General features: G+C 49.8%; 1 protein-coding gene across 5 annotated transcripts in view; it reads left to right on the forward strand.

Annotated features, from left to right (window-relative positions):
• SLC29A3 (solute carrier family 29 member 3) overlaps positions 1 to 23,204 on the forward strand; it is a 48,045-nt gene extending 24,841 nt beyond the window's left edge. The window contains exons 3-7 of one of the 5 annotated variants that reach the window (XR_010727045.1): positions 1,077 to 1,159; positions 9,651 to 9,877; positions 14,946 to 15,108; positions 20,655 to 21,587; positions 23,060 to 23,204. Coding sequence is in view for 2 of the 5 variants with exons in the window: in XM_066242577.1 (XP_066098674.1) it covers positions 1,077 to 1,159; positions 9,651 to 9,877; positions 14,946 to 15,108; positions 20,655 to 21,309 (1,128 nt within the window). In the remaining 3 variants the exon portion in view is untranslated. The other 4 variants (XR_010727043.1, XR_010727044.1, XM_066242577.1 and 1 more) reach the window with 4 other exon arrangements.
• Positions 23,205 to 23,533: the final 329 nt, after the last annotated feature.

Genomic DNA, 23,533 nt, shown 5'->3' on the forward strand with positions numbered 1-23,533 from the left:
TCAGGTAAGCTCAGTTTTGTAAGCCTTTCAGAGTAGAATACTCACAGCTTCTTTTTTATTTTTTAGGGTAAACAGCATAATTCATATAAAGCCCTTGTATGTGACATGGAGTAAATGCTGAATATGTGTAAGCGTTATCACAGCTTCGAACCTGTCATTAATGGCCTGGAGCTCGTGGTGTGACTTACAATGACAAAAGCCAAGATCTGCCAGCCCTGTCCAATGTCTTAGTTTTTGTCTTCTTTAGACAGGTATATTGAGGGGTAATGTGCACACAGTCAAATCTGCCCTAATAAGCAAACTGGTCTTCAAGTTTGGAAAAACACATACAAGTTGCTACACAGCTTCCTTAGCCATAAGTTCCAGTGCATTACGATCAGGAATTCTTGATCTTGTCTGTGGGCTCATGCACTCTTTGTCTATAACACCTCTGGGCTGCTTCCAGGAAAGTGACCTGTTTCCTCATCTTGGCCCGGCGAGGAACCGCTTCCCCAAATGGCTTTGACATTCAGTAGCAGCTCCATTGATTCAGCTAATCCAATGTAAGGACAGCTTCCCTACAGGGCTCCGGGCCTGGTATATTTTTAAGAGATCTCATTTGGTTGCAAGAATGTGAAAATGTGGTTGAATCATAACAAAGCCCATTTGGGTAACTCTGAAATTTGACAATGGTCTAAGAAAGCTGATTGGGCAGACATTTTCTTTGCAGACGTCCATTGAGTCCTGTCCCCATTGCCCCGTCTGTGGGTAGGACTCGTAGAACAGGTGAGAGTACAGGCTGCAGAGCACTGGGTTCCTCTCTGAGGGCAGGGATAGTGTTTTTCTTTCTTCCTTTCTTCCCCAGCACTTAGCACAGCTCCTATTGGTGTCTGTATGTTGAGTGATCCAGTGAGTGGTCCTGGGTTGGAGATGGGGCAGGACCATTCCGTCTTGGGGTACACTTACCCATCACTTGTAGATATCTGAAGACACTAGGGAAAAGCCCGACCAAGAGGAGTCCTGTCTCTGTGCTCTGGTGGGGCCCCTCCCCTTCTTCCCAAGTAACCTCAGCAGCCTCCCCACTTCTCTGCTTACAGAATTACTTTGAGAGCTACCTGTCCATCGCTTCCACTGTGCCCTCAGTGCTGTGCCTCGTGGCGAACTTCCTGCTTGTCAACAGGTAGGCCACTTGCCTCCCTCTCTCAAGCCCAGCCCCCCTTCCAGCCTCTTCTACATCCCATTTCTCCACAGCCACTGCGTTTTTGCCTGCTGAAGTGGTGGCCACCATGGTCAGAGGCAGGCAGCTCAGGTCCTCCGTGATAACTGAGAAGTCAGTTCAGTTACCTGGGGCTGGGCCGACGGGATGCCCAGCTGGCATGCTCAGTCAGGACGCTGGACTTTCACTTTCCAGCCACATCCTGTGGCGCAGTGTGAGCCGCCAGCAGGGGCACGCGGGGCAGTGAGTATTCACTCCTCTTCCTCTCAAAGGAGACAGTCTGTCAACAGCTACCTGGGCTGTGGGCCTTGCAGCCAAGACACCACCTGGATGGTGGGCAGAGCTGGGGAACAAGGTGTTTTTGTTTGTTTGTTTTATTCAGTTTTAGAGAGAAAAAGAGAGAGAGAAGGGAGGGAGGGAGCAGTAAGCATCAACTCCCATATGTGCCCAGACCAGGCAAACCCAAGGTATTCGAACCAGCGACCTCAGCGTTCCAAGTCAACACTTTATCCACTGCACCACCACAGGTCAGTCAGGAAACAAGTCTTGTGGAAGCTGGTCTTCCAAGCCTTTCTGAGAGCGGTTTGAAGTAAAGAGCCTGGCATCCCATAAGTCCGGCTCTGGCTGTGTGAGAATGCAAAGCTGTGAACACCAGCTCCTGTGTGGACTGCTCACACTGGGGAACTTCCAGCGCTGTGTTAGTGCGGGCTGGGAGCGAGCCTCCGTCTGGACGCACCAGTGAAGAAGGAATGATTTAACTCAGCCAGGAAGTAGCAGTCTTTAGACCCCAGTGGGTCTCAGTTTAGGTTTACAAGGCCAACAGCCCTGGCAATGTTGCCTGCATTTCCCCTAAGCTGCTGCTAGGTGGTCACAGTGGCTACATCATCGTTGAGAAACCTGAACTTGGGCACAGCGTCCTGAAACCTTGGATCTTTAATGGCAAATCACTTTTACCTAACTTGGCTCAATTTGTAGTGATTGCTTGGATTTCTGGTTGATTGAACAGGAACCTACAGCAAGTCTGGCCTTGCAGAGTGTGCTGTGATGGATTAGTGATGTCTGCTCTGAGTACAGGAGAAGAGAGGGCAGCACAGGTGCTTCATGTGTGCTAAGCCTGCATAGACCAGTCTTTCCAAACTTATGCTGTGGAGCTATTCCAACGACCTGTTGTATAAAAGTTCTCAAAGCACAGTGGCTTAACACAATAACAGTACCTCTCATGTTTCTGAGAATCAGCAGGCTCAGTGGCAGCTCTGACTTGGTTTCTCTCATGTGGTTGCAGACAGCTGGGACCAGAGCTGCTGGGCTTCCTTGGGTACACCTGTCTTCTCCTCCCTTGCCTCTCCTCCCCTCCCCTCCTCTTCCTTCCCCTCTGCCCTCTCTCCTCCTGTCCCCCCCATCCCCTGTTCTCCCCTTTTGCTGGCCTCAGGTAGTAAGACTTTTTATAATTATGGCTGAAGAACAAGTGCTCCAAGAGACAGGCAGAAGCTATGTGGTCTTTGTCACCTACTCTCTACAGTCACGTAGTGTCACTTCTGTAATCAACTAGTCAAGGCAGTCACAAAGGCCATTAGGTTTCAAAGGAACATAGACTCCATCTCTCAATGGAAGGAATGTTGAAGAATCTGCACCCATTTTAAAACCACAATGCAGGCTAGAAGAGCAAGGGGATGGTGTTCAGTTGGCTTGAGGGTTCTCACCCTGCTTCCTTGTGCCTCGCCTGGCACAGGAGCGACATTCAGTGCCCTAGCAGGTAAGCATATGGCCTCCAGAGACCCCTGCCTGGAGGGGTGGAGGACGAGCTGGGAGCAGACCTGGGGCTCCCTCAGCACTGCTAGCCCCTGGAGAGCAGAGCTGGGTCCCTGGCAGGGATTCAGGAGAGAAGGCATGAGGAAAGGCAGGGGTGGAGGAAGAGGAGGACAGAAAGATGGGACAGACCCACATGGGGAGTCCCTCGGCCGCTCACTGCCCTTCCACTCTCTAGGCCCCTCTCGCGATCATCTCTGTCCACTCACTCTGCCGGCCCTGGGACAGGGTTTGTCAGGCTGGGCTAGCCCAGACTCACATGCATGAGAGCTCCTGCCCCTTACTGATATGAAGACACTACCTGAACTATAACAACAGGGGTGCTGTCTGCAGATTCCCTTGTTATATCACAGCAACCCAGGAGGGAGGCTGTGACATTACCAATTTTCCAAGTGGAAGTCAGGAGATGTGCCCAAGACCCACAGGACTTGTGTTGGGCAGATAAAATGTATTATGCTCACTTTGTTAAAGATGGTGCTGCCCACGAGGAGGCCGTTGCCCAGGTGATATTAATGTGTGTTGAGAATCCTTGTAGCCTGGGGCTTGGTTTTGGGATTAAGCCTTTCCCACCCTTTTTGATGTGGGGTGGTACAATCCAATCATGCCTCAGAGAAGTGACTCTACTAGAGACTTCCCTATTTTGTATATTGGATTAAAGGTTTTGATTTCTGCACTATAAAGTGGGGCAGACCAGGAGCTTGCTCTCTCGGTTCCTGAGATTATCATTAGAGGAGAGGGCAGAGCAGAGAGCAGAAGGAGGCCACATGGAGGAGGCCAGGAGAAGCAGCCAAGATGGCGGAGTGTTGAGTGAGAAGCCAATTTATACAGTTTGTGCAGGGAGAAGGAAGGAGATGGGGAACAGGGGTGAATAAGTCTGGTGAGCTAGAAACCTTTGATTCTAGGAAACTCGGATAAATCAGTAGCTTTGTGAGCACTGAATGTGAGTGGGTTTTGGAGCCCAGTGTGTGTTTTTTACTTGCCCGCCGGGTGCAAGCTAGAATTAAAGACTATGGCCCACCAGCTTTTGGCTCCGTTGTTTTTTTACCGACTGTCCGAATCCAATGCGAACCTGCATGGTCCAGGCTGCTGTAGTAGTGGCCCTGGCCGTGCCTCCTGGCTTTACAACTTGTAAGGAGCAGCCTAAACTGGCATCTTACCTGGCACTGTGATTTATCCGAGTTTCCTAGAATCAAAGGTTTCTAGCTCACCAGCCTTATTCACCTCTGTTCTCCATCTCCTTCCTTATCCCAGATACAAACTCTACACAAACTGGCATCTCACTCAGCACTCCGCCATCTTGGCTGCTTCTCCTGGCCTCCTCCACGTGGCCTTTCTCTGCTCTCCTCTGCTCTCTCTTCTAATGATAATCTCAGGAACCAAGAGCCCAAACTCTGTTCTGCCCCCATTTTATATTGTAGCTTCACAACCTCTAATCCAATATACAAAATAGGGAAGTCTCTAGTAGAGTCACTTCTCTGAGGCATGATTGGATTGTACCACCCCACATCAAAAAGGGTAGGAAAGGCTTAATCCCAAAACCAAGCCCCAGGCTACAAGGATCCTGTCTGCCCCCAACACACATTAATATCACCTGGGCAAGGCCTCCTCGTGGGCAGCATAATCTTTAACAAAGTGAGCATAATACATTTTATCTGCCCAACACACTGCCTCCTCTGTGGTTGTGAAGTCCAGAAGGACGGGAGCCATCCTAGGACTAGGGTCAGCAGGGAAGGTCCACGCTCAGTGCCCTGGGAGAATAATCAAATAATCTCTAATAAGAGTCATGAGCACTTCTGAGCACTGGTAGCCTCCTGCCCTCCTTTGATCCTTGCAACAGCATAGAGCAGGAAACTTATGACTGTAAGAATGAGACGGCACTCGAACACCAGGTGTGCAGGCTTTATTAGAGGAGAAAGACCTTCCGGGGCACTTCTCCAAAAGAAGGGCCCCAGTACAAGCTAGGGGGACGGATTTATAGGGTAAAAGGAGAGCCTTGAGCAAGTGGGTGTTGAATCAAAAGTCCTGGTATGTCAGGAATGCTTCTCCTAGGGGGGCTTGCCAGCTTCTTGGAATTCCTCTGCCTCAGGGGTGATAGTCCAGTAAGGGTGAGGTCTGACAGATAAGTGGAACATCAAGAGGGCAGTCTGGACTTCACTATCTATCAATGACCTCGTTTTGCAGGTAGGAAAACAGGCTCAGAGGTCATACGGCTGGTAAGAGGGTGGAGCCAGGACCCTGATCCTTCATATCTTTTCTTGGAACCTCCAGGCCTCCTAGTTCCCCAGATTTGCGAGCCCCTCCCTGCAGCCAGAGCCAGACCTCACCAGATGGCCTGTCTGTACTCTGGCTTCCAGCTGCTGGAGGGGAGCTGGTGGGGAAGGTCTGTTTGCAGGGGTCCCTAGGCCACCCAGGCAGCCGCCTGCTCTCCCCCAGGTTGGGCCAAGAGCTGGCTCTGCAGGCTCAGCCTTTCAGGCCAGGACCGCCCTTCCCTCTCCTGGCTATAGGAGAGGGGCGAGGGCAGTGTGGGAAGTGCTCCCCAGCTGCCCCGGGGGCGGTTGGGGGCTAAGCTGCTCTTTATTTAATGTGAGAGGTTGAAACATCTCCTTTACCTCCTCCTGGAGAACCGTGACTTTCTCTGGCTCATCCCTAACCGCCAAGTGTTCTATTATGTTTAATCTGCGGCATCATAAATACTTATGAGGAGGATTTACATTTGGGAGATTTGTGAAGAAATCAGTCCCCTGGGCCCTGAGCCCTCACCAACAAGGGGGTGGGGGGCATCTGGCAGCCCGAGTGTAGCTGGCAACGCCCTCCAGGAATTTCACATCAGTGTGACTTGCCCTGGGGTCTGCAGCAGTCATCTCAGCCTTCCCCCGTCCAGGAGCAGAGGACACGCATGTCAAGGCTTTCCCCATAATCCCAGCAGCGTCACCATCCCTGCCCGGGGTGGGGAAACAGAGTGAAGGCAGCTACCCCCATCAATGCAGTGGGGACGGGCTTGTGCCCTGACTGGTCATAAAGCTGTGTGAGCACTGAAAATAGCCCCAGGCCAGATCCCCAGTGCCTGGGGTGGATGAGACTTGGTGGAGAATGCCGGTGATTATCAGGCCAGCAGGAGACAGGGTGCAGGTGAGGGGGCCTTATGGGGACGCAGAGGCAAAGGTGGCTTGCGTTGCTTTTTTAATGCATGTGGCATTTACGTCCTCTTCCCTCACTCTTCCTCTTCTCCCCACCCTGTGGGTACTGGGTGAGCCATCCCCCAGTTCTCTCCAAAGCACTGTCCTGTTCAAGGAACTACCTATCCTGTGACAGGCGCAGGAAAGCTCCTGTGAGGCAGCAGGATTCCTGCGGTGGACTTTTCCTGCAGGGTCTCTGAGGGGCTGGCTGAAGGCAGAGCTGTTGCCGAGGCTGGCTCGTGGCTCTCTCCGCCATGCTGAGGAAAATCAAGAGGCAGAGGCCTGGGAGCTTCAGGCCCAGTGTGACAGCCGTCCCTGCACTGTGACACCTGGTTTGTCGATCTGTGTGTCCAGCAGCTGGTAGACAAGCCCCGTGCGCTGGGGAGGACACTCAGATGGGCCCTGTCCTTGTGCCGCACCTCATACCTCCTCGTCTGTCCTCTTCCCTCTTTTTGCCCCAAGGAACTATTAAAACCTTTGTGCATTTGTCCCCAGCCTCTCTCTCCACTTGAATTTCTTCAGATTTAGAATCATCAGCTGGATATTATCTTATTCAGCCTCTTCTTTTTCAAGATGAGGAAACTGAGGCCCAGAAAGGGGTCACGCAGTGAGTTGGTAGCAAAGCTGGCCAGGGTTCCAGTCTCCTGACTCATGCTCTGTGCCCCTGCTGGCTCTCATTTTGGGGTGGATGGGGCAGCTCTTGCTGCTGGAGCGGGTGGGGGCCCCATGTGACAGGGTGAGTGTGGGGATCATCCTGAGCATCAGAGCTGAAGGCTGACTGCCAGCCGCCAGGTCCCCCAGGGCTTCAGGGGTTCTGCCTGGCTTCCCACCGGGCCTGCTCAGGCCTAGACCCCAGCAGGCCCTGGGAGGATGCGTCTTAGTGCAGGGTTCCCCAGAAACTGACCCTGGAACAGGATTTTATTTAGAAGTAGTTTGTTTGGGAGGTGAAGGTAAGAGAGCGGGGAAGGCAGACGGGGAAGGGAGGGCAGACATATAAAGAATGCCTGGTTGAGCCACCTCCCACAGAGGGTGACCAAGCTTGACCTGCCTGCGAAATTCTGGGAGCCAGTGTGGAACACACTGACTGGAGGCAGCCGGTAGCCATCCACCCACTGCCTGGGCATTGGTCGAAGTCTGCTCTCAGCAGGTGTTAATGACCTGTCACTTGCAGCCTGTTTCCTAGTAAGAGGGAGGGTACAGGGGCAGGGTGCTCTGAGCAGGCAGCTCCCCAGCTGGAAACCCTGATGTGCTTCTTTGGGTTAGTTGGCTCTCTGGGTAACAAACGACAGAGATTTAGGATTTTCTTGTTCTTTACCTGGAAAGTGAAAGTAAGGTCTGCCTACAGGCACTGCTGGAGCTGGGACTGCTGATCTGGGTTGTGGTCCCAGCTCCCCACAGACGTGCACCAGGGCTCGGAACCACCCTGTCACTTCCACGGGCTTCCTCTGCCCTTACAAAGCAGAGGGGCCCTGATCGCTTCAGCAGATCAGAGGAAACTCGGATTAGCCTGGGGCCACAAAAGCACTTTGAAAAAATCCTTTCTTGCTTTTCACATTCATCATTTCACACCTATTTATGTACATATATATTTTTTCTACCTTTCAAGTCTTTCTTTTCTATCAAAGAAAAAAATTGTGTATAACTAATCTGGCTTTTCTCCCAGGCTTTACCCACTGGTTAGCAGGAAAATTAACTTCCAATCCAGTTTAAAGCCTAGTCTAATCTGATGATTTAAACAACCTCTTTAGATGATGTTTTCTCTCCCTGGCATAAAAATAATCAGTTTCTCTGACACTGGTCCTTCCCTGCTTCTCCCTGAAGGGCAGTGTCTGGGCAGCTTGGGGGCAGGGGGGAGTGTGGGTTTACGTTCAGGGGGCTGGCCCTGAGCGGCACAAGCGTGACATCAGCTGCTGCCCGTGACAACGGAGACCACCACTGGAGAACCTTTCTGCCCTGGCCACCAGTTCCAGACCACCCTGTTCCCTTCGTTCCAGGGGAGGCACTAGCGTGTCACTCTGAGAACACAGACTGCAGCCGGACCTCCTGGGCTCACAGCCAAAGGACCTTAGCTTCTCTGGCCTCACTTTCCTAATCTGTGCCTGAGGGATGAGCTGTAGAGCTGGTTCGCGAATTCAACACATTAGCGCGTAGACAACGCTTAGAAGAGTCCCTGGCACACATTCAGTCCTGAGTGTTTGCTGGGTGACGATGATGGTGTTTTTCTTTTTCTTTTCTTTTATTTTTATTTATTTTTTACAGAGACAGAGAGTGAGTCAGAGAGAGGGATAGATAGGGACAGACAGACAGGAATGGAGAGATGAGAAGCATCAATCATCAGTTTCTCGTTGTGCATTGCAACACCTTAGTTGTTCATTGATTGCTTTCTCATATGTGCCTTGACCACGGACCTTCAGCAGACCGAGTAACCCCTTGCTGGAGCCAGCGACCTTGGGTTCAAGCTGGTGGGCTTTTCCTCAAACCAGATGAGCCCACACTCAAGCTGGCGACCTCGAGGTCTCGAACCCAGGTCTTCTGCATCCCAGTCTGACGCTCTATTCACTGCGCCACCGCCTGGTCAGGCAATGGTGTTTTTCTTATTTCACCTTTCTCCCCCCCACTGCTAAGTTTTGGGGGATGGAAGCCCAGTTGGGGATTGCTCTGGTAAACACAAGACAAAGCCAGCAGGTGCTCAGCCCTGTGCTGGGAGGAGCAGAGCTTTCCTCCAGAGCCCTCACATTCTGTCCTGAACCTCATAGCAAGGCAGAAAGAGGCGGAGTCCACTGCCTGTTTGCCAGAGTGGACACTGCCCTCTGCACACTCCCCTCGGAGATCCCCACGCCCACTCCTACAGGGAGAGTCATTCTCCTTCCTGTGGTGCAAATGCAGGCACGGAAACCAGAGCAAGCAAGTCACTTATCCACGGTCACACAGCTAGTGCGTGGGACAGGGCAGCTTCAGACCCAGGCCTCTCGACTGCAGATGGACAGCCCCATCCACTGAGCTTACCTGCTTCCCTTAAGAATGTTCACTGGTCCTGGCCAGTTGGCTTAGTGGTAGAGCATCGGGCCCAGAGTGGGAAAGTCCCAGGTTCAATTCCCGGTCAGGGTACACAGGAGAAGCGACCATCTGCTTCTGTACCCCTCCCCTCTTCCTTCTCTCTCTCTCTCTCTTCCCCTCCTGCAGCCATGGCTCAAATGATTCAAGCAAGTTGGCCCCGGGCATTGAGGATGGCTCCATGGCTTTGCCTCAGGCACTAAAATAGCTCAGCTGCCCAAGCAATGGAGCAGCAGCTCCCCATGGTCAGAGCATCACCCCATAGGCGGCTTGCCAGTTGGATCCCCCTTGGGGTGCATGCGGGACTCAGTCTGCCTCCCTGCCTCTCACTTAAAAAAAAGAAAAAGAATGTTTACCGACCCTCACCTGATGTGGAGCCCCTAGGGGGCCTCTCACCACTTCTGGCCTCCTCACCCTAGGGTTCCAGTTCACGTCCGTGTGCTGGCCTCGCTGACGGTCATGCTGGCCATCTTCGTGGTAATGACCGTGCTGGTGAAGGTCGACACCTCCTCCTGGACCCACAGCTTCTTCGCTGTCACCATCGCCTGCATGGCCATCCTCAGCGGCTCTTCCACCGTCTTCAACAGCAGTGTCTTCGGCATGACTAGCTCCTTCCCTATGAGGAATTCCCAGGCGCTGATATCAGGTGAGAGCTGGGGTCCAGGCAGCCGGTCAGGTGAGAGCTGGGGTCCAGGCAGCGGTCAGGTTAGTCCTCCCGGGTGACACTTGAAGGAGCCAGAGGTGAGCATGGGACTGCCCTTTCAGAAAAGGAAGTGAGTGTTAGGTGTGTTTCTATTATCTTATTGAGTATCAGCACCCCAGAACGTAGTGGCTTACAGCAATAACAGTTGTTTCTTTTGCTCATAAACCTGTGTTGGCGCAGGAGTTGGTGGGGACAGCTCTCCATGCGCCACAAAGCCTCAGCTAAGACCACTCGACTGAGGCCAGGGGATCCACTTTCCAGGGAGCATGCTCGCCCAGTGGGCACGGTGGTGCTGGCCATCAGCTGGAAGTTCAGCCAGGTCTGGGTCTGGGGCCAGGTTTCCTTCCACGTGGACCCTACACAGCTGCTTGGGCTTCTCCGTGGCACAGTCTGAGTAATGACAGTAAGGATCGCCAGGGACCCAGGCAGTGTTATTTCCTGTTATGATTTCAACATTTAGGGTCACTTTCACCAGAGTCATAGCCCTTCTAGATTCAAGGGAAGAGAACACAGACCCTCATTGTCTCACAGGGAGCCTATGAAATTTTACTGTCAGAAGAGCAGGAGGGAGGGAGGACCTGGTTGCAAGCACTTCTGGAATACACAGACTGCCTACCAAGTGCACTCCTGAGACAGCGTTTCTTTTTTCCTTCCCTCTTTCTCCCCTTCCCTTTTTCTGGCTCCTGTCCCCTCTTCTTTATGTTCCATTCCCTTACCTTCGCTTGTTCTTTCCTCTTCTCTCTTCCCTTCTCTCTGTCCTTTCCTCCCCTCTGATTGTGTAGAAACCCTCTCGGCGCTGGGACTCGGACGAATGAGACTCAGCCTCTCAGGAGCTGATGGCTAGTGAATGAGCTCCGTCACCCGGACCCTGGCATTCCACAGGGAAGCTGGTGTGCGACATGGCCAGCCCCTTGAGCGGAAATTTTGATGCTGATCCTAAGCCTGTTGTTTAGCCCTTGGCAGGTCGATTCACTCACCCAGATGTCCCAAAAGGAGCTGAGTCAGTAAGAATCTGTGCTGCCCCAGGAGACCTCCACCCCTTACAGCAAGGCCGGGGCTCAGCGGCCCTGGTTGCTGCTCTTCCACATGTCCCTGCTGTGTGAGGAGTGCTGTGAGCATTTGCTCACTTGAGAAGAATTTCATAAGAATCGGCTGTGTGCCTATAATGAATAATGCCAGGTAGTATGTGGCAGGGATGACAAATACCTCAACAAGTGTAAGTCCCCTTCCCATTCCCATAACAGTGCCAGACATCACTAATAGATCTGTATCTTTCCTCCTGAGCCTTTAATCCTTCTCAGCACAGCACTGGAGGCAGTTACTGTCAACAGATCAGATTTAGATGTGGTCTTAAATCTATTTGCCATTTTCGATATAGGATTAGGTTTCTGGCTCTATCCTGGGAAACCCTTGGGCCTAAAGTAAAATAAGAATGGGCCCATTGCTAAGTTTCTGGAGTACAGTCCTAGTAATGCCAAGGCTGGAGGAAATGGCCACTAAAGGCTGGATTTAGTCCCTTCTGCCACCCCCATCTCAGAGAGACACTCTTGTCCCCTCAGCTCCCTTCATCCTGCTGGAAGATATATTTTTCAATATAATGTCAACCTTGCTCACTACCTCTCAGGGTCCGGTGACCAAACATACCTATTATGTGGGCAAGGGGGCCTTCAGTTTTATCTGGCCAGCTGCAGATCTTCCAGAGAAGGGGGAAGCTCCTTGCACTTTCCAGAAAGTCCAGTTTTGCAAGAGTGTTGAAATCCAGCACTCACACTTCCATGTTAATTGCCCCGGGCCCTGAGCCATTGTCATCACTGAGTGCAGCACCCCCCACGGTCCCAGGTGTCCACATTCCCAGAGGCCCCAGTGCCACCTCACTAGCCTGTTTTTCGTCCAGAAGAGCCCATCTGTGAATTCTGTCTGTGTTGGCATCTGGAGAACAATTCATTCGTTTTGTACTGGTGTGGGTTTTTTTTTAACCTTGATTTGCATGTATTTCCATAACTGATGAGATAAAAGTAGGGAGTCATGAAGGATGAGCTCCCAGAGGGCTGGTTTGTTGTTGATGATAATATTGTAAATTCTCTACAATTTGGGAAGAGAGAGAGAGGAAAATCAATAGGCACCGATGTTAGATCTCTTCCCTGGAGCAGCTAGGGAATGACTTACTGAGTTTAACCCCCGTTCTTACAAATCACCCAGGTGGGGATTACAGCTTCTCAGAAGTTGGCAGCCTCTTGGCAAAGGGTTTTACCCTGTTGTTGCTGCTTTGATGTAGGAAGGACAGAAATAGCCAAACACCTAATTGAGAATCTGAGAGGATTTATATGGTACTTCTCTGTGTCAGGTACTCTTCTGAGCACTTGTTTTCCTTTTTATTGAATTTATTGGGGTCTTCTGAGCACTTTACATGTAATAATCCTTTTAATCTTGATAACAGCCTAAGGGTGGGTTTTATTAACATCCCCATTTTAAAAGATAAAGAAATGGGGACAGAGAGAGGTTAAGTGACTTACTGAAGGTCACACAGCCAGAAGTGTTAGAACCAGGATAGGAACTAGTTGTTCTGATTCTTGGTCTGTGCTCTTAATCACAGTCGCAGTGACAGTGAACTACCCAGAGACCAGATGACATGCTAGGAGAGGCCGAGGGGAAGCAACAGTCCCGGTCAGCAGACCGAAGGACTGAAGCCCCTCCCCACCTTACTCAGATATTTATTAACTAGTACAAATAAGTCAAGGAAGCAGACAGCAGAAGTTTTCAGGGGTGAAGTAAAGGACAAGGAACATGATGACTTCTAATCTCTGTTCTGAGAGCCTAAACATTCTTGTTGCTGAATCTTATCCTGCTGTTTTGCTGTTTCCAGCACCCACTGTTTCTAGTATGGGTCAGAGGCCTCTGGACTCTCGTCTGCTCAGGGCTTTGCCCTAGGGCACCTTGCTGTCTCTGATTGTTTTCCTAACTCTGCATGTCTTCATAACATATTCCTATAAATCACTATGCTAACTGTGATTTCTTTGCCTTCCTTTAAATCCCAACTCATGGCTAGTAGAGCTCATATTGAGAAGGTTGGGATCACCCATCAGTGCCATGGACTGTTCCCTGCAGAGCCACAAAGATATTGGGCAGAGTGTGGATGAGGCAGTGGTGGTGGGCATTGTAGTGGACAGGGGCCAGAACTGTCCCTCTCCTACTTCTATTCTGGGCAACAGTGGGCAGAAAAGTGCCCGGTCAGAACTGCCTAATAACATGGCAAAGAACTTCATGCCCACACGGAGTAGTTTGTTGTTTACAGTCAGTCACTTCTTGCTTCCTTGAGAATTGAAATTCATTATTTCAGTCAGTCAATCCAAGATAGTCACCAGGCACTTACTGTACTGGTGCTCATGGCTGTGTCTGTGTTCAGTGTCCTTTCTATTCGTCGTCCCATTTCCCCCTCACTACAGTGTCATTTGATGACAGGATGAGTATAGCCCCCTCTTCCAGGCAAATAAACAGAGGCAGAGAAGAGTAAATGCCCTGCTCACATGTATAACAGGTATAACCGCTGATTCTGGGCCAGCAGAAGTTGATTACCCATGGTTGGGAGGGTCAACAGAAAAGGAAGACACATTCCTTCTCCCCCAAACAACTGCAAGATCGTGGCAAAGAGAGACTGGCATTGTTGAAAGTCTACTTTGTACAAGACCTTTTCCCAACACCTTCTCATTCAGTCCTCAAAGCAGCCAGCCATGTAAGGCAGGTGCTATTATCCCCATTTTATAGATGATCAAACTGGGGCTCCAAGATGTCACGTTAGCACCTACGTCACAATGAGAAAGTGGCAGAGTCAGTTTGGCCCTGGACCCCTGGGCCCACTAGGTTCTGCTGCCCCCTCTATTAGGTAGCAGTGAAAGGTGTGATGCCACTGGTCACATGGGTCACAGGTCAAATGCCTGGCAAGAGAGAATATTCCATGTAGTGGAGCAGTTGCATGCGAGTAAGTGTGATAGCATATGTGTGTGAGTATACATTTGACTGTATGTGTGTTACTATGAGTGTGTGTGGGAGTACGTGTATGATAGTGTATCTGTATGCATACATATATGACTATGGGGGGAGTATGTATATGATAGCATGTGTGTGTGAGTATATATATGACTGGGTATATGTGTTACTATGTATGTATGTGGGAGTACATATATGACTGGGTATTTGTGTTACTATGTATGTATGTAGGAGTATGTTTATGATAGAGTGTGTGAGTACATATATGACCATGTGTGTTACTGTGTGTGAGTGGGAGTATGGGTATGAGTGTATTTATGTAAGTATATGTGTGTATGTGATAGAGTGCGTGTGTAAGCGTACAAGCATGTATGTGATGGTGTGTGTGCGTATATGAGCATGTATGTTTGTGTATGTGGTAGGTATGTGCGTCAGTGTGTATGTGTGCATGCACCATGTGTTCATGTGTAGTGCCACAGCTGCCTTGAGGCACGAGGTAAGTTCCGTGAGTTTCCAGGCTGGTGGCATGTGAGTTTGGGGCCGGCAAGCACTGCCCAGGTCAGGTAGCCTGTGCGAAGCCATGCCCTGAGCTCTCTCCCAGTTTGGTTGATGGATGGTGTAAGCTCAAGAGGAGTTCTCTGGGATGTCCTGCCTCTGAATCTAAAATTTCTGACCCCACCAGAAGGGCAATAAAGAGATGGAGAGTCAAGGGTCAGAGGTGAAACCAGAAAACAGGCAAAACCTTGGAGACCATTTGCCGCCTCAGACAGCAGCCTCTTAACAGCCCATCAGAGAAAACCTGGGCTGAGGGCATGAAAACTGATACCTGCTTAGAGCAAGAGGGATCTGGCCGCAGAACCCCGCAAGGCTGCCAAGGATCCAGGACACTGAGACCTGCAGCATTTTTCTCCGCAGAGAAAAACTTTATTTCAGTTCTATTAACCTTGAGCAGAGAGGGGGCAGGCCTGAGATTCCGGGAAGATGGAACTACCCTGACTTATTTCACGGTGTCCTGTGCTCCCTGCAGGAGGAGCCATGGGTGGCACCATCAGTGCCGTGGCCTCCCTGGTGGACCTGGCATTGTCCAGCGATATGACGAACAGCACCCTGACCTTCTTTCTGACTGCAGACATCTTCCTTGGGCTCTGCATTGGGCTCTACCTGCTTCTGCCCCGGCTGGAGTACGCCAGGTGAGGCCCCACCTCTCGCTCTCTCAGTTCATTCTTCTTTTATGTAATTATATCTTTTTTTTGACAGACAGAGTCAAAGAGAAGGACAGATAGGGACAGATAGACAAGAAGGGAGAGAGATGAGAAGCATCAATTCTTCGTTGCGACATCTTAGTTGTTCGTTGATTGCTTTTTCATTGATTGCTTTCTCATATGTGCCTTGACTGGGGGGCTATAGCAGAGCGAGTGACCCCTTGCTCCAGCCAGCAACGTTAGGCTCAAGCCAGCAATATTGGGCTCAAGCCAGCAACCTTGGGCTTCAAGCCAGAGACCTTTGGGCTCAAGCCAGTGACCATGGGGTCATGTCTGATCCCGCGTTCAAGCCAATGACCTTGCGCTCAAGCTGGTGACCTCAGAGTTTCGAACCTGAGTCCTCTGCATCCCAGTCTGACACTCTATTCACTGCGCCACCACCTGGTCAGACTGTAATTATATCTTTTTATTGATTGACCTGTCATCTAATTAGGTGGTACACTTGTTTCCTGGTTTCCTACCCATCTCTGTGCTGGATGTGAAGCTCCATGAGGGCAGAAATTGTGTAGACTGTTCACTGCCATGTCCCAGTGCCTCGAGTTGTGCCAGGCTCATAATAGTTGCTCAATAAATTGGCTGGCCAAAGAATGCGAGAGGTCAGTTTGGTGCCGCAACCCCAAGCAGCTGGAGTTGCAAGTTTTCGGACAGGGCAGGCAGTGGAAGTGGGACCTGAGGAATAAGGATGATGGAGAACAGCTCCATTCCTGAGCACCTCTGCTGGCCCTGCACTGTGCTTGGCTTAGCATGATGGCTCAGCTCTCATTTAACACTCACCCGCCTGCCTCGTAGGATGTAGTGTTACGATTCATCGTTATGTTACCACTCACATATGAGAAAACTTGGCACAGAGAGGATGAATTACTTGCCTGAGTTGCACAGCTTGTTGGAAGCAGGATCAGAATTCGAATCAGCTCCACACCTCTGTTTCACCACTGTCTGTTGGGCCTCTCTCCACCCCACAGGACCACTTTCCTTGCCTTAGACTTTTTCTTGCTTTGTCTCTCACTTATTTTTATTTTTCTTGTTTCCTGCTGTTCTTTAAAAATAACTCGACTTTTTCTTGTATTTTTAAAATACATGTTCATATCCATTATCCTATTTGATGTATGAAGGATAGAGATTCTTTTCCTAACTGCACAGGTGAAGAAACTCAGACAGAGAAGGCCAGGGGATTGGTCTTTGGTGCCACCGTGTGTGAGCAAGCAGAGCTGGGGAGAGATTGGGTTGTTTTTCTTCATTCTCTTCAGCCATTATGTATGAAGACTGTGTGTAGTTGTTACTGCACTTTTCCATTTTACAGATGAGGACACTGAGGCTTTGGAGAGTTAACAGACATGCCCAGGTTGTCACCTGGTGAGTTGCGGGCATGGATTTGAGCTCAGCTGCTTTTTCCACCACATCATGTCATTGCTTTGGCTTATGACTTCAAGGGTCTGTCCTCATCATTCATTCCTTCTGTCCCCGTGGGAGAGTCACCTCGCTAATCAGCAGAACCCCCATTCTACTGGGCAGGTTGCTTTCCCCATTTGAGGACCGCTATAACCTCAGCTGGCCTCAGTGGTCTCAGGACGATAAAAGGGGCCTGAGCAACTTGACAGTGTGTGCCCCAGGTGGCTACAGACCCTAGAGCTTGCTCCTCCCACTCCCTGACCTTTCAAGGCCATTGTCAGAAACTGTCCAGTTGTGCTCACTGTCCCCCCAGTACCCCATCCACTGCCGGGCACCTTGTTACTGCAGATTAAATGATTTTGAGTCACAGACTAGACAGAAAGCAGGAGGTTTCCACCATACCTCTGTGTTTCCCATGTCCTGCTTTGAGAGTGCTTTGCATGGGTCTGTTTCCAGTGGGGGCCCCAGCCTTTCCTGTCTGCCTGTGACTAGGCGTTCTAGGATGAGGGGCTTTCAGTGCTAAAACCAAGAAAGTCTCAGGCTAACCAGGACCATTGGTCACCCTGGATTTTAGTCTCACTTGAACAGGTCAAAATCCTTCCCAGCCAAGCATGTGAGCGCTATGCTGTCCCATGGAAGCTTCTGTTTCTTTGCTGATTAACACTTTGGTCAAGACTTTGGTGTTTATGGAAACTCAGCTGAGGATGGAGGTTTAGAGGGAGCTGTGCTCCTGGGGCTACTCAGACTCATCTGACTCCAGAGGAAGCCCACAGGTGCTGCACCAGGATGGCTGCTGTCCTCTCCCAGCCAGTGGAACTGAGCCTCATGCAGTGTTGGAGGCTGGTGACCTGACAGGGCAAGATGACACAGTTATATCTGGAAGAACTTATGAGGAAGAGCTTCAACCAGAGGAACTTAATGGGGAGCTTCCTCAGAGCAAACTTAAGGCAAGGTCCTGACACTGAGTAGAGGGAGAAGTAAGAACATTTTTTCCCCTAAATAGTGATTGTGAAACAAGACAGGGTTCAAGACCAAAGTGCCCTGATCATCATCACATGAAAATGTGATTCTGAGGAGGCATCCTCCCACCAACCTACTTGTTATCTATAAGCTCTTAGGATGGGAGGACTGGCAGGGATCTCAAAAGCTCATAGCTGCAGAATCCCCATTTTATAGAGGAGGAAACTGAGGCCCAATGAGGGGAATATCTGGCCTAAGATCACACGAGGAGGCAGAGCAGGATTGAAACCAGAACCAGCCATCACCAAACTACTATTCTTCCACACCTACACCAAGCCTTCTGTTTTAGGAATCTTCAAGAGGTCTATGTCTCCTGGTTTTCAGAAACCCAAAGCCCAGAGAGGTTGAGTAACTCAGACAAGGTCACACAGCAAGGCAAAGTGACTCATGCCTTTTCTTATCTGATAAGAGTAACAGAAATGGAAAAGATTGATAATATTCAGTATTGAGGATATGGGAGGATAGACACTTTTATAGGCTTATCAGTTCTTTCAAAAATTAGGTTTTGAAGGCTATTCTATGCCTAGATATTTAACTGGAAATAGCCAAACATGGTTTGAGCCCTAAGGAACTGTCTTCTATTGAAGAAGACAGAAGATAAACTAGTGAACTAACACGGTGATTATAAATTGTGGTCAATTTTTTTTTATAAATAAATTTTATTTTAATGGGGTGACATCAATAAATCAGGGTACATATATTCAAAGAAAACATTTCCAGGTTATCTTGTCATTTAGTTCTGTTGCATACCCATCACCCAAAGAGAGATCATCCTCCGTCACCCTCTATCCAGTTTTCTTTATACCCCTCCCCCTCCCCCTCTCCCTCAATCCCTCCCCCCACCCCCCGTAACCACCACACTCCTGTCCATGTCTCTTAGTCTCGCTTTTATGTCCCACCAATGTATGGAATTCTGTAGTTCTTGTTTTTTTCTGATTCACTTATTTCACTCCGCATAATGTTATCAAGATTCCACCATTCTGCTGTAAGTGATCCAATGTCATCATTTCTTCTAGCTGAATAGTATACCATGGTGTATATGTGCCCCATCTTCTTTATCCAGTCTTCTATTTTTTTTACAGTGATTAAAAGCCTTTAAGCAAACTCTTGGCCAATACAGCAAGAATCCATAAAAGAGTAGAGTCCTTAACATGTTCACCAAGTCCAAGTTGGCCCCATCACCATGCCAAATTCCTGAAAAATGCAACCCAACCACAGTTCAGTCTGTTAGGAGCTGTCACAGGGAGCAGGAGTCCAGGAAAAGTCCGTATCCAGGAAAAGTCCGCATGGCACTGGAATTGTCACCATTCTATACTTTGCAGCTCATGTCCAAGTCCCAATGACCGCTGCTTCTAGCTGGTAATGATTCAGGTAGACTGGAAAAGCCATTTGCAGCATGCGTGGATATGGAGCTTCTGTTCTCCTCTGCCTGGAGAGATGAGACCAGGTTGCTTTTCCCTGGAGCTCTGCAACTGTGGCATGGTAAAGAGAACCTTGGGATACACTAAGCTGGGTGGAAAAGGTAGATTCATAGTAGAAGTTGGCAAAAGGGGGAAAGAGAGCTCTAAATTAGGAGTAGGTCCCAGCCTGAAATATGAGTGGGGCATTGAGGTAGGAGGGATAAAGGAAACACTATATATTAAGCAAAGCAGCAGAAAATAGGACTGTTAACACCCACAACAGAGATCTTTGAGGGAAGAATAAAAAACCTGACTATTCAGGCAAAACATAGTTAAGTGGCCCTAATTGTGGTCAATTTTTAAAAAGAAATAAATAGGTGTTCTGATAGACATTAAAAGGGTGTGGTAGATGGGTCACAGAATAAGGATATTAGTCCTACCTGTTAGGAGAGCAGTTCATTAGCATCTATCAAAATTCTAAAGGTACAAACCTTTTGAGCCATCAGTTCCTCTCCTAGAACTCGGCCCTACTTAAATACTGGTGTACGCATGCAAGTATTTATGGATAGGGATGTTTATCACACCTTTGTTTGTAGTGGAGAAAACCAGGAGCTAACCTAGATGTCCATCAGTAGAGGAGCAGTTGAATTGTATGTCCACACAGTAAAATATTATGCAGCAGTGCAACAGAGACATAGAGCACTGTGTCTCCATGTGAGAGGATGGCCAAACAGTGTTCTTCAGACAATTATATGTGTGTATTTATGTACAATTGTTAGGGGTGTATTTAAGCAGTCATATGATGTATTTATATATTTAGGAATTACACTGTTGGAGAAAGTTCTACAATATGCATGTTTGAGGCTACTTTTACTTAAGAAGCATAACTTGTCTGTGTCTGTGGGGAGAGGTATGGGGTGTTTGCACAAGTGTAGAGCAATATACACTGGGGTTTCGATAATCAGTACCTCTGAGGAGTGATACCAGAGTTGAGAGTTCTTGTTCTAACACATCATTTCTCTTCTCTGTTATTTGGGTTCATGTATTGCGCATATATCACTTTTATAATTTAACGAATTTATACAGTGGTACCTTGAGATACGAATTTAATTTGTTCTGTAACCGAGCTCGTAAGTCAGTCAACTTGTGTATCAAACTGCCGATACTGGACTCGTGCATCAACGTGCCAACTAGTGGCAGCTTCCCGAGACACAACTCGTATCTCAGAATTTTGCTCGGATCTCGAACAAAAATACGGACCAAGTCGCAGCTTGTATCTTAAAAAATTCATATGTTGGTCTGTTTGTATCTCAAAGTACCACTGTATTTTTAAATGCTATTTTATCTCTACCCTGTACCCCCAGAAACAAAGCAAAAACAAGTGAGCTGGTTTCCTCTCTCCCATTTTGGGGTACAGCCCCAACCACAGCACAATGGCTGGATTGACCCCAGCCTTCCAGGCAGTCCCAGAAGGGGCAGGTCAGGGACTGTGCTGGCTCCCCTCCGCCCATCCTGCAGCACGTACGTTATCTGAGAGCGTCCTGGGCTGCTGGCCATCAGGGGCTTCGGCTTTGCACCTTGGGCCGAAAGGCCTCCTGCCTTATCCCTGGGAGCCCCAAGTTTTCTTCCTGGGGCCCTCTGACCACGTGCTCTCTCCACCTGCAGGTTCTACACGAGTCCTGCTCGGACAGCACACGTGTTTTCTGGTGAAGAGCAGCCATCCCAGGACTCCTCAAATGCCCCTTTGGTGGCCCTCAGACCCAGCGTCTCCCCAACGCCACCCCTCCGCCCCATCCTAAAGAAGACAGCCAGTCTGGGCTTCTGTGTCATCTGCCTCCTCTTCGTCACCAGCATCATCTTCCCTGCCGTCTCCACCAGCATTGAGTCCCTTGACAAAGACTCAGGCTCACTGTGGACCACCAAGTTCTTTGTCCCCGTCACGGCCTTCCTGCTGTTCAACTTTGCTGACCTGTGTGGCCGGCAGATCACGGCCTGGATCCAGGTGCCAGGGCCCAGAAGTAAGGTGCTCCCTGTGCTGGCGCTGCTCCGGACCGGCCTTATCCCCCTCTTCATGTTCTGCAACTACCAGCCCCGTGTCCACCTGCAGACGGTGGTCTTCCAGTCTGACATCTACCCAATGCTATTCAGCTCCCTCCTGGGGCTCAGCAACGGCTACCTCAGCACCCTAGCCCTCATCTATGGGCCTAAGATTGTGTCCAGGGAGCTGGCCGAGGCCACAGGGGTAGTGATGACCTTTTACATGTACGTGGGCTTGGTACTCGGCTCGGCCTGCTCTGTCCTGCTTGTGCACCTCATCTAGGAGGGGGCAATGGCAAGAGGGTCAGTGTTGCTCCATGCTTGGGAGTTCTGTGAGATGGGCAGGACCTGCCGGAAGGGCTCGGAGTTGAGCTGAGTGCAGTGAGCAGAGCACACCTGGGCCTCATCTCTCCTGAGGGAGCTGGTGACACAGGCTGTTTCTGTGCCAGGCAGAGACATTCCAGACACTCTAACAGAACACTCCTGAGACTTTTGAAGAGGACCAAAAGACACCTGAATAAGACATGGTTACACAGGCACAGAGTGGAGTACCTGATGATGGTAACATTCCACCTAGCTGATGGTTACATTCCGCCTTTTTATTTTATTTTATTTATTCATTTTAGAGAGGAGAGAGAGAGAGAGAGAGAGAGGAGAGAGAGACAGGGGGGGGAGGAGCTGGAAGCATCAACTCCCATATGTGCCTGACCAGGCAAGCCCAGGGTTTCGAACTGGCGACCTCAGCATTTCCAGGTCGACGCTTTACCCACTGCGCCACCACAGGTCAGGCCCCATTCCGCCTTTCTTTATAGCCTCTTGGGGACTGTTTTGCCTGTGTTCAACTCAGTTAAGTGCCAAAACCCAGCCTTGCTCCTTCCAGCTGACTGCAAGGTGTGAGAGGATCTTTAGCCTTCTCTAACTGGGGGGTCCCGTGGAAAGAAGTCCTCATGGACGGCCAGGCTTCAGGTCCAAAACCCAAACCTATGCAGACTCCTGCTTTGTATGGGTGAGAACACGCACCAGCCAGCCTGGAACTCCAGGAAGCAGGCCTTCCAGGGACCTTCACTGCTTCAGCTCGGGCTCCAGAAAGCTTCCCTGGGTCAGAGGCCGAGCACGTGAGGTCTGGCTTTTCATAGTCTATGGCCTGGGTCAGGGTTGGGTCTTTTAACATTGATGTTTACAACATGGTCATTGGTTCAAGGGCATAATAAATACCTGGGTATTTAAGGAAGGGTCTGTATTACTCAGGGTCTTGGCAGGAAAGAACATATTCAAAACAAGTAATTTGAAGAGTGGGTACAGGGCACTGGTAGGGGGCACATCCAATCTGCTGTGACCCACAGAAGGTAAATGTCCTCCCCCCTCCCATGTCCTTCGATCTCCTCCCAGACCCTGTGGCCTGAACCACAGCCAAGGAATAGGAGATGGGGAGCAGAAGGAGGGCTGAAGGTATTCCTCTCAGAGTGGAACCACTAGCCCCTGCACTCCTGTAGCTTTGTTATCAACACCAGCAGAACCTGGAAGCTTTGGTCAACAGATCATTGCTTTGTCCTGGGTAATTGTATATTTTGAAGCTGTTGTTTCAAAAGGTGATCCTCAGGTTCTGTGGCCCCGCACATTTGCAATTGCCTGACCTGAGTAGGCAGGCAATTATAAATGTATAATTTTTCAGGTCCCTTGAAGGCTTCCACACAGCTGTTGATTGGGGACACGGGATGGCTTGGGAATCGGAGAGAAAGGAACTACATCAGACCAGGAGTTCTTTCTCAAGACTTGTGCAGAAAGAAAAGAGCTTGTCCCCAAGAAGTGGCAACCCTAGAGCCACAAATCAGCCTGCCCCTCTGAAGTACCAGCTCTGCACTGTCCTGCAGAAGCTGAGTGGACTGGGATGCGGCTGGTGATCCACCCAGTTCCTCTTCTTGCCCCAAGAATTGAAGAGGACCACCTCTTGAAATGTTTCTTGATACTTGATACCTAAAAGTATATATTAAAAAGCATTTTAAAATAAATGCTTCCCTCTTTTCCCCTTGCAGGAGCCTGAAAACTCATCTTGGTGTTTCACCAACTTTAATGTTGATCATCTGGGCACCCCTTCTGGCTGGTGACTTATCTCAACATCAGGTGTTTTACAAATGGGCAGTATGTCTGCTTTAAAGTAAAACAGGCCCTGAGCTGACAGTGGGATCACCCTGGAGCTAATGGAGGAGTGTGGGGGGATGTCTCACATGCTCCCTTAAAAGGGAATAGCTTTCAGAAGTAAAGATGTCCGTCCCTGTTAATGAATTACTTGCAATTAGCATGCAGTACAGCGGGGAGAGAGTGGCCAGAATGATGGTGTGGTGCTGGGGGGGTGGGGACAGTAGCAGGGGAGCCAAGATGACAGGACAGTGGCAGGGCCAGCTGCACTGGGGAGGAGGCTGCTCTGAGGGGAGAGGCCAGCTCCTTGGCTGGTGGGGGGATTCTCTAGGCTTTTGCCTACTGTTCTTTGTTGCTCACCTTAGTGGGCT

The sequence above is a fragment of the Saccopteryx bilineata genome, chromosome 9, assembly GCF_036850765.1.
Source record: "Saccopteryx bilineata isolate mSacBil1 chromosome 9, mSacBil1_pri_phased_curated, whole genome shotgun sequence".
NCBI lineage: Eukaryota > Metazoa > Chordata > Mammalia > Chiroptera > Emballonuridae > Saccopteryx > Saccopteryx bilineata.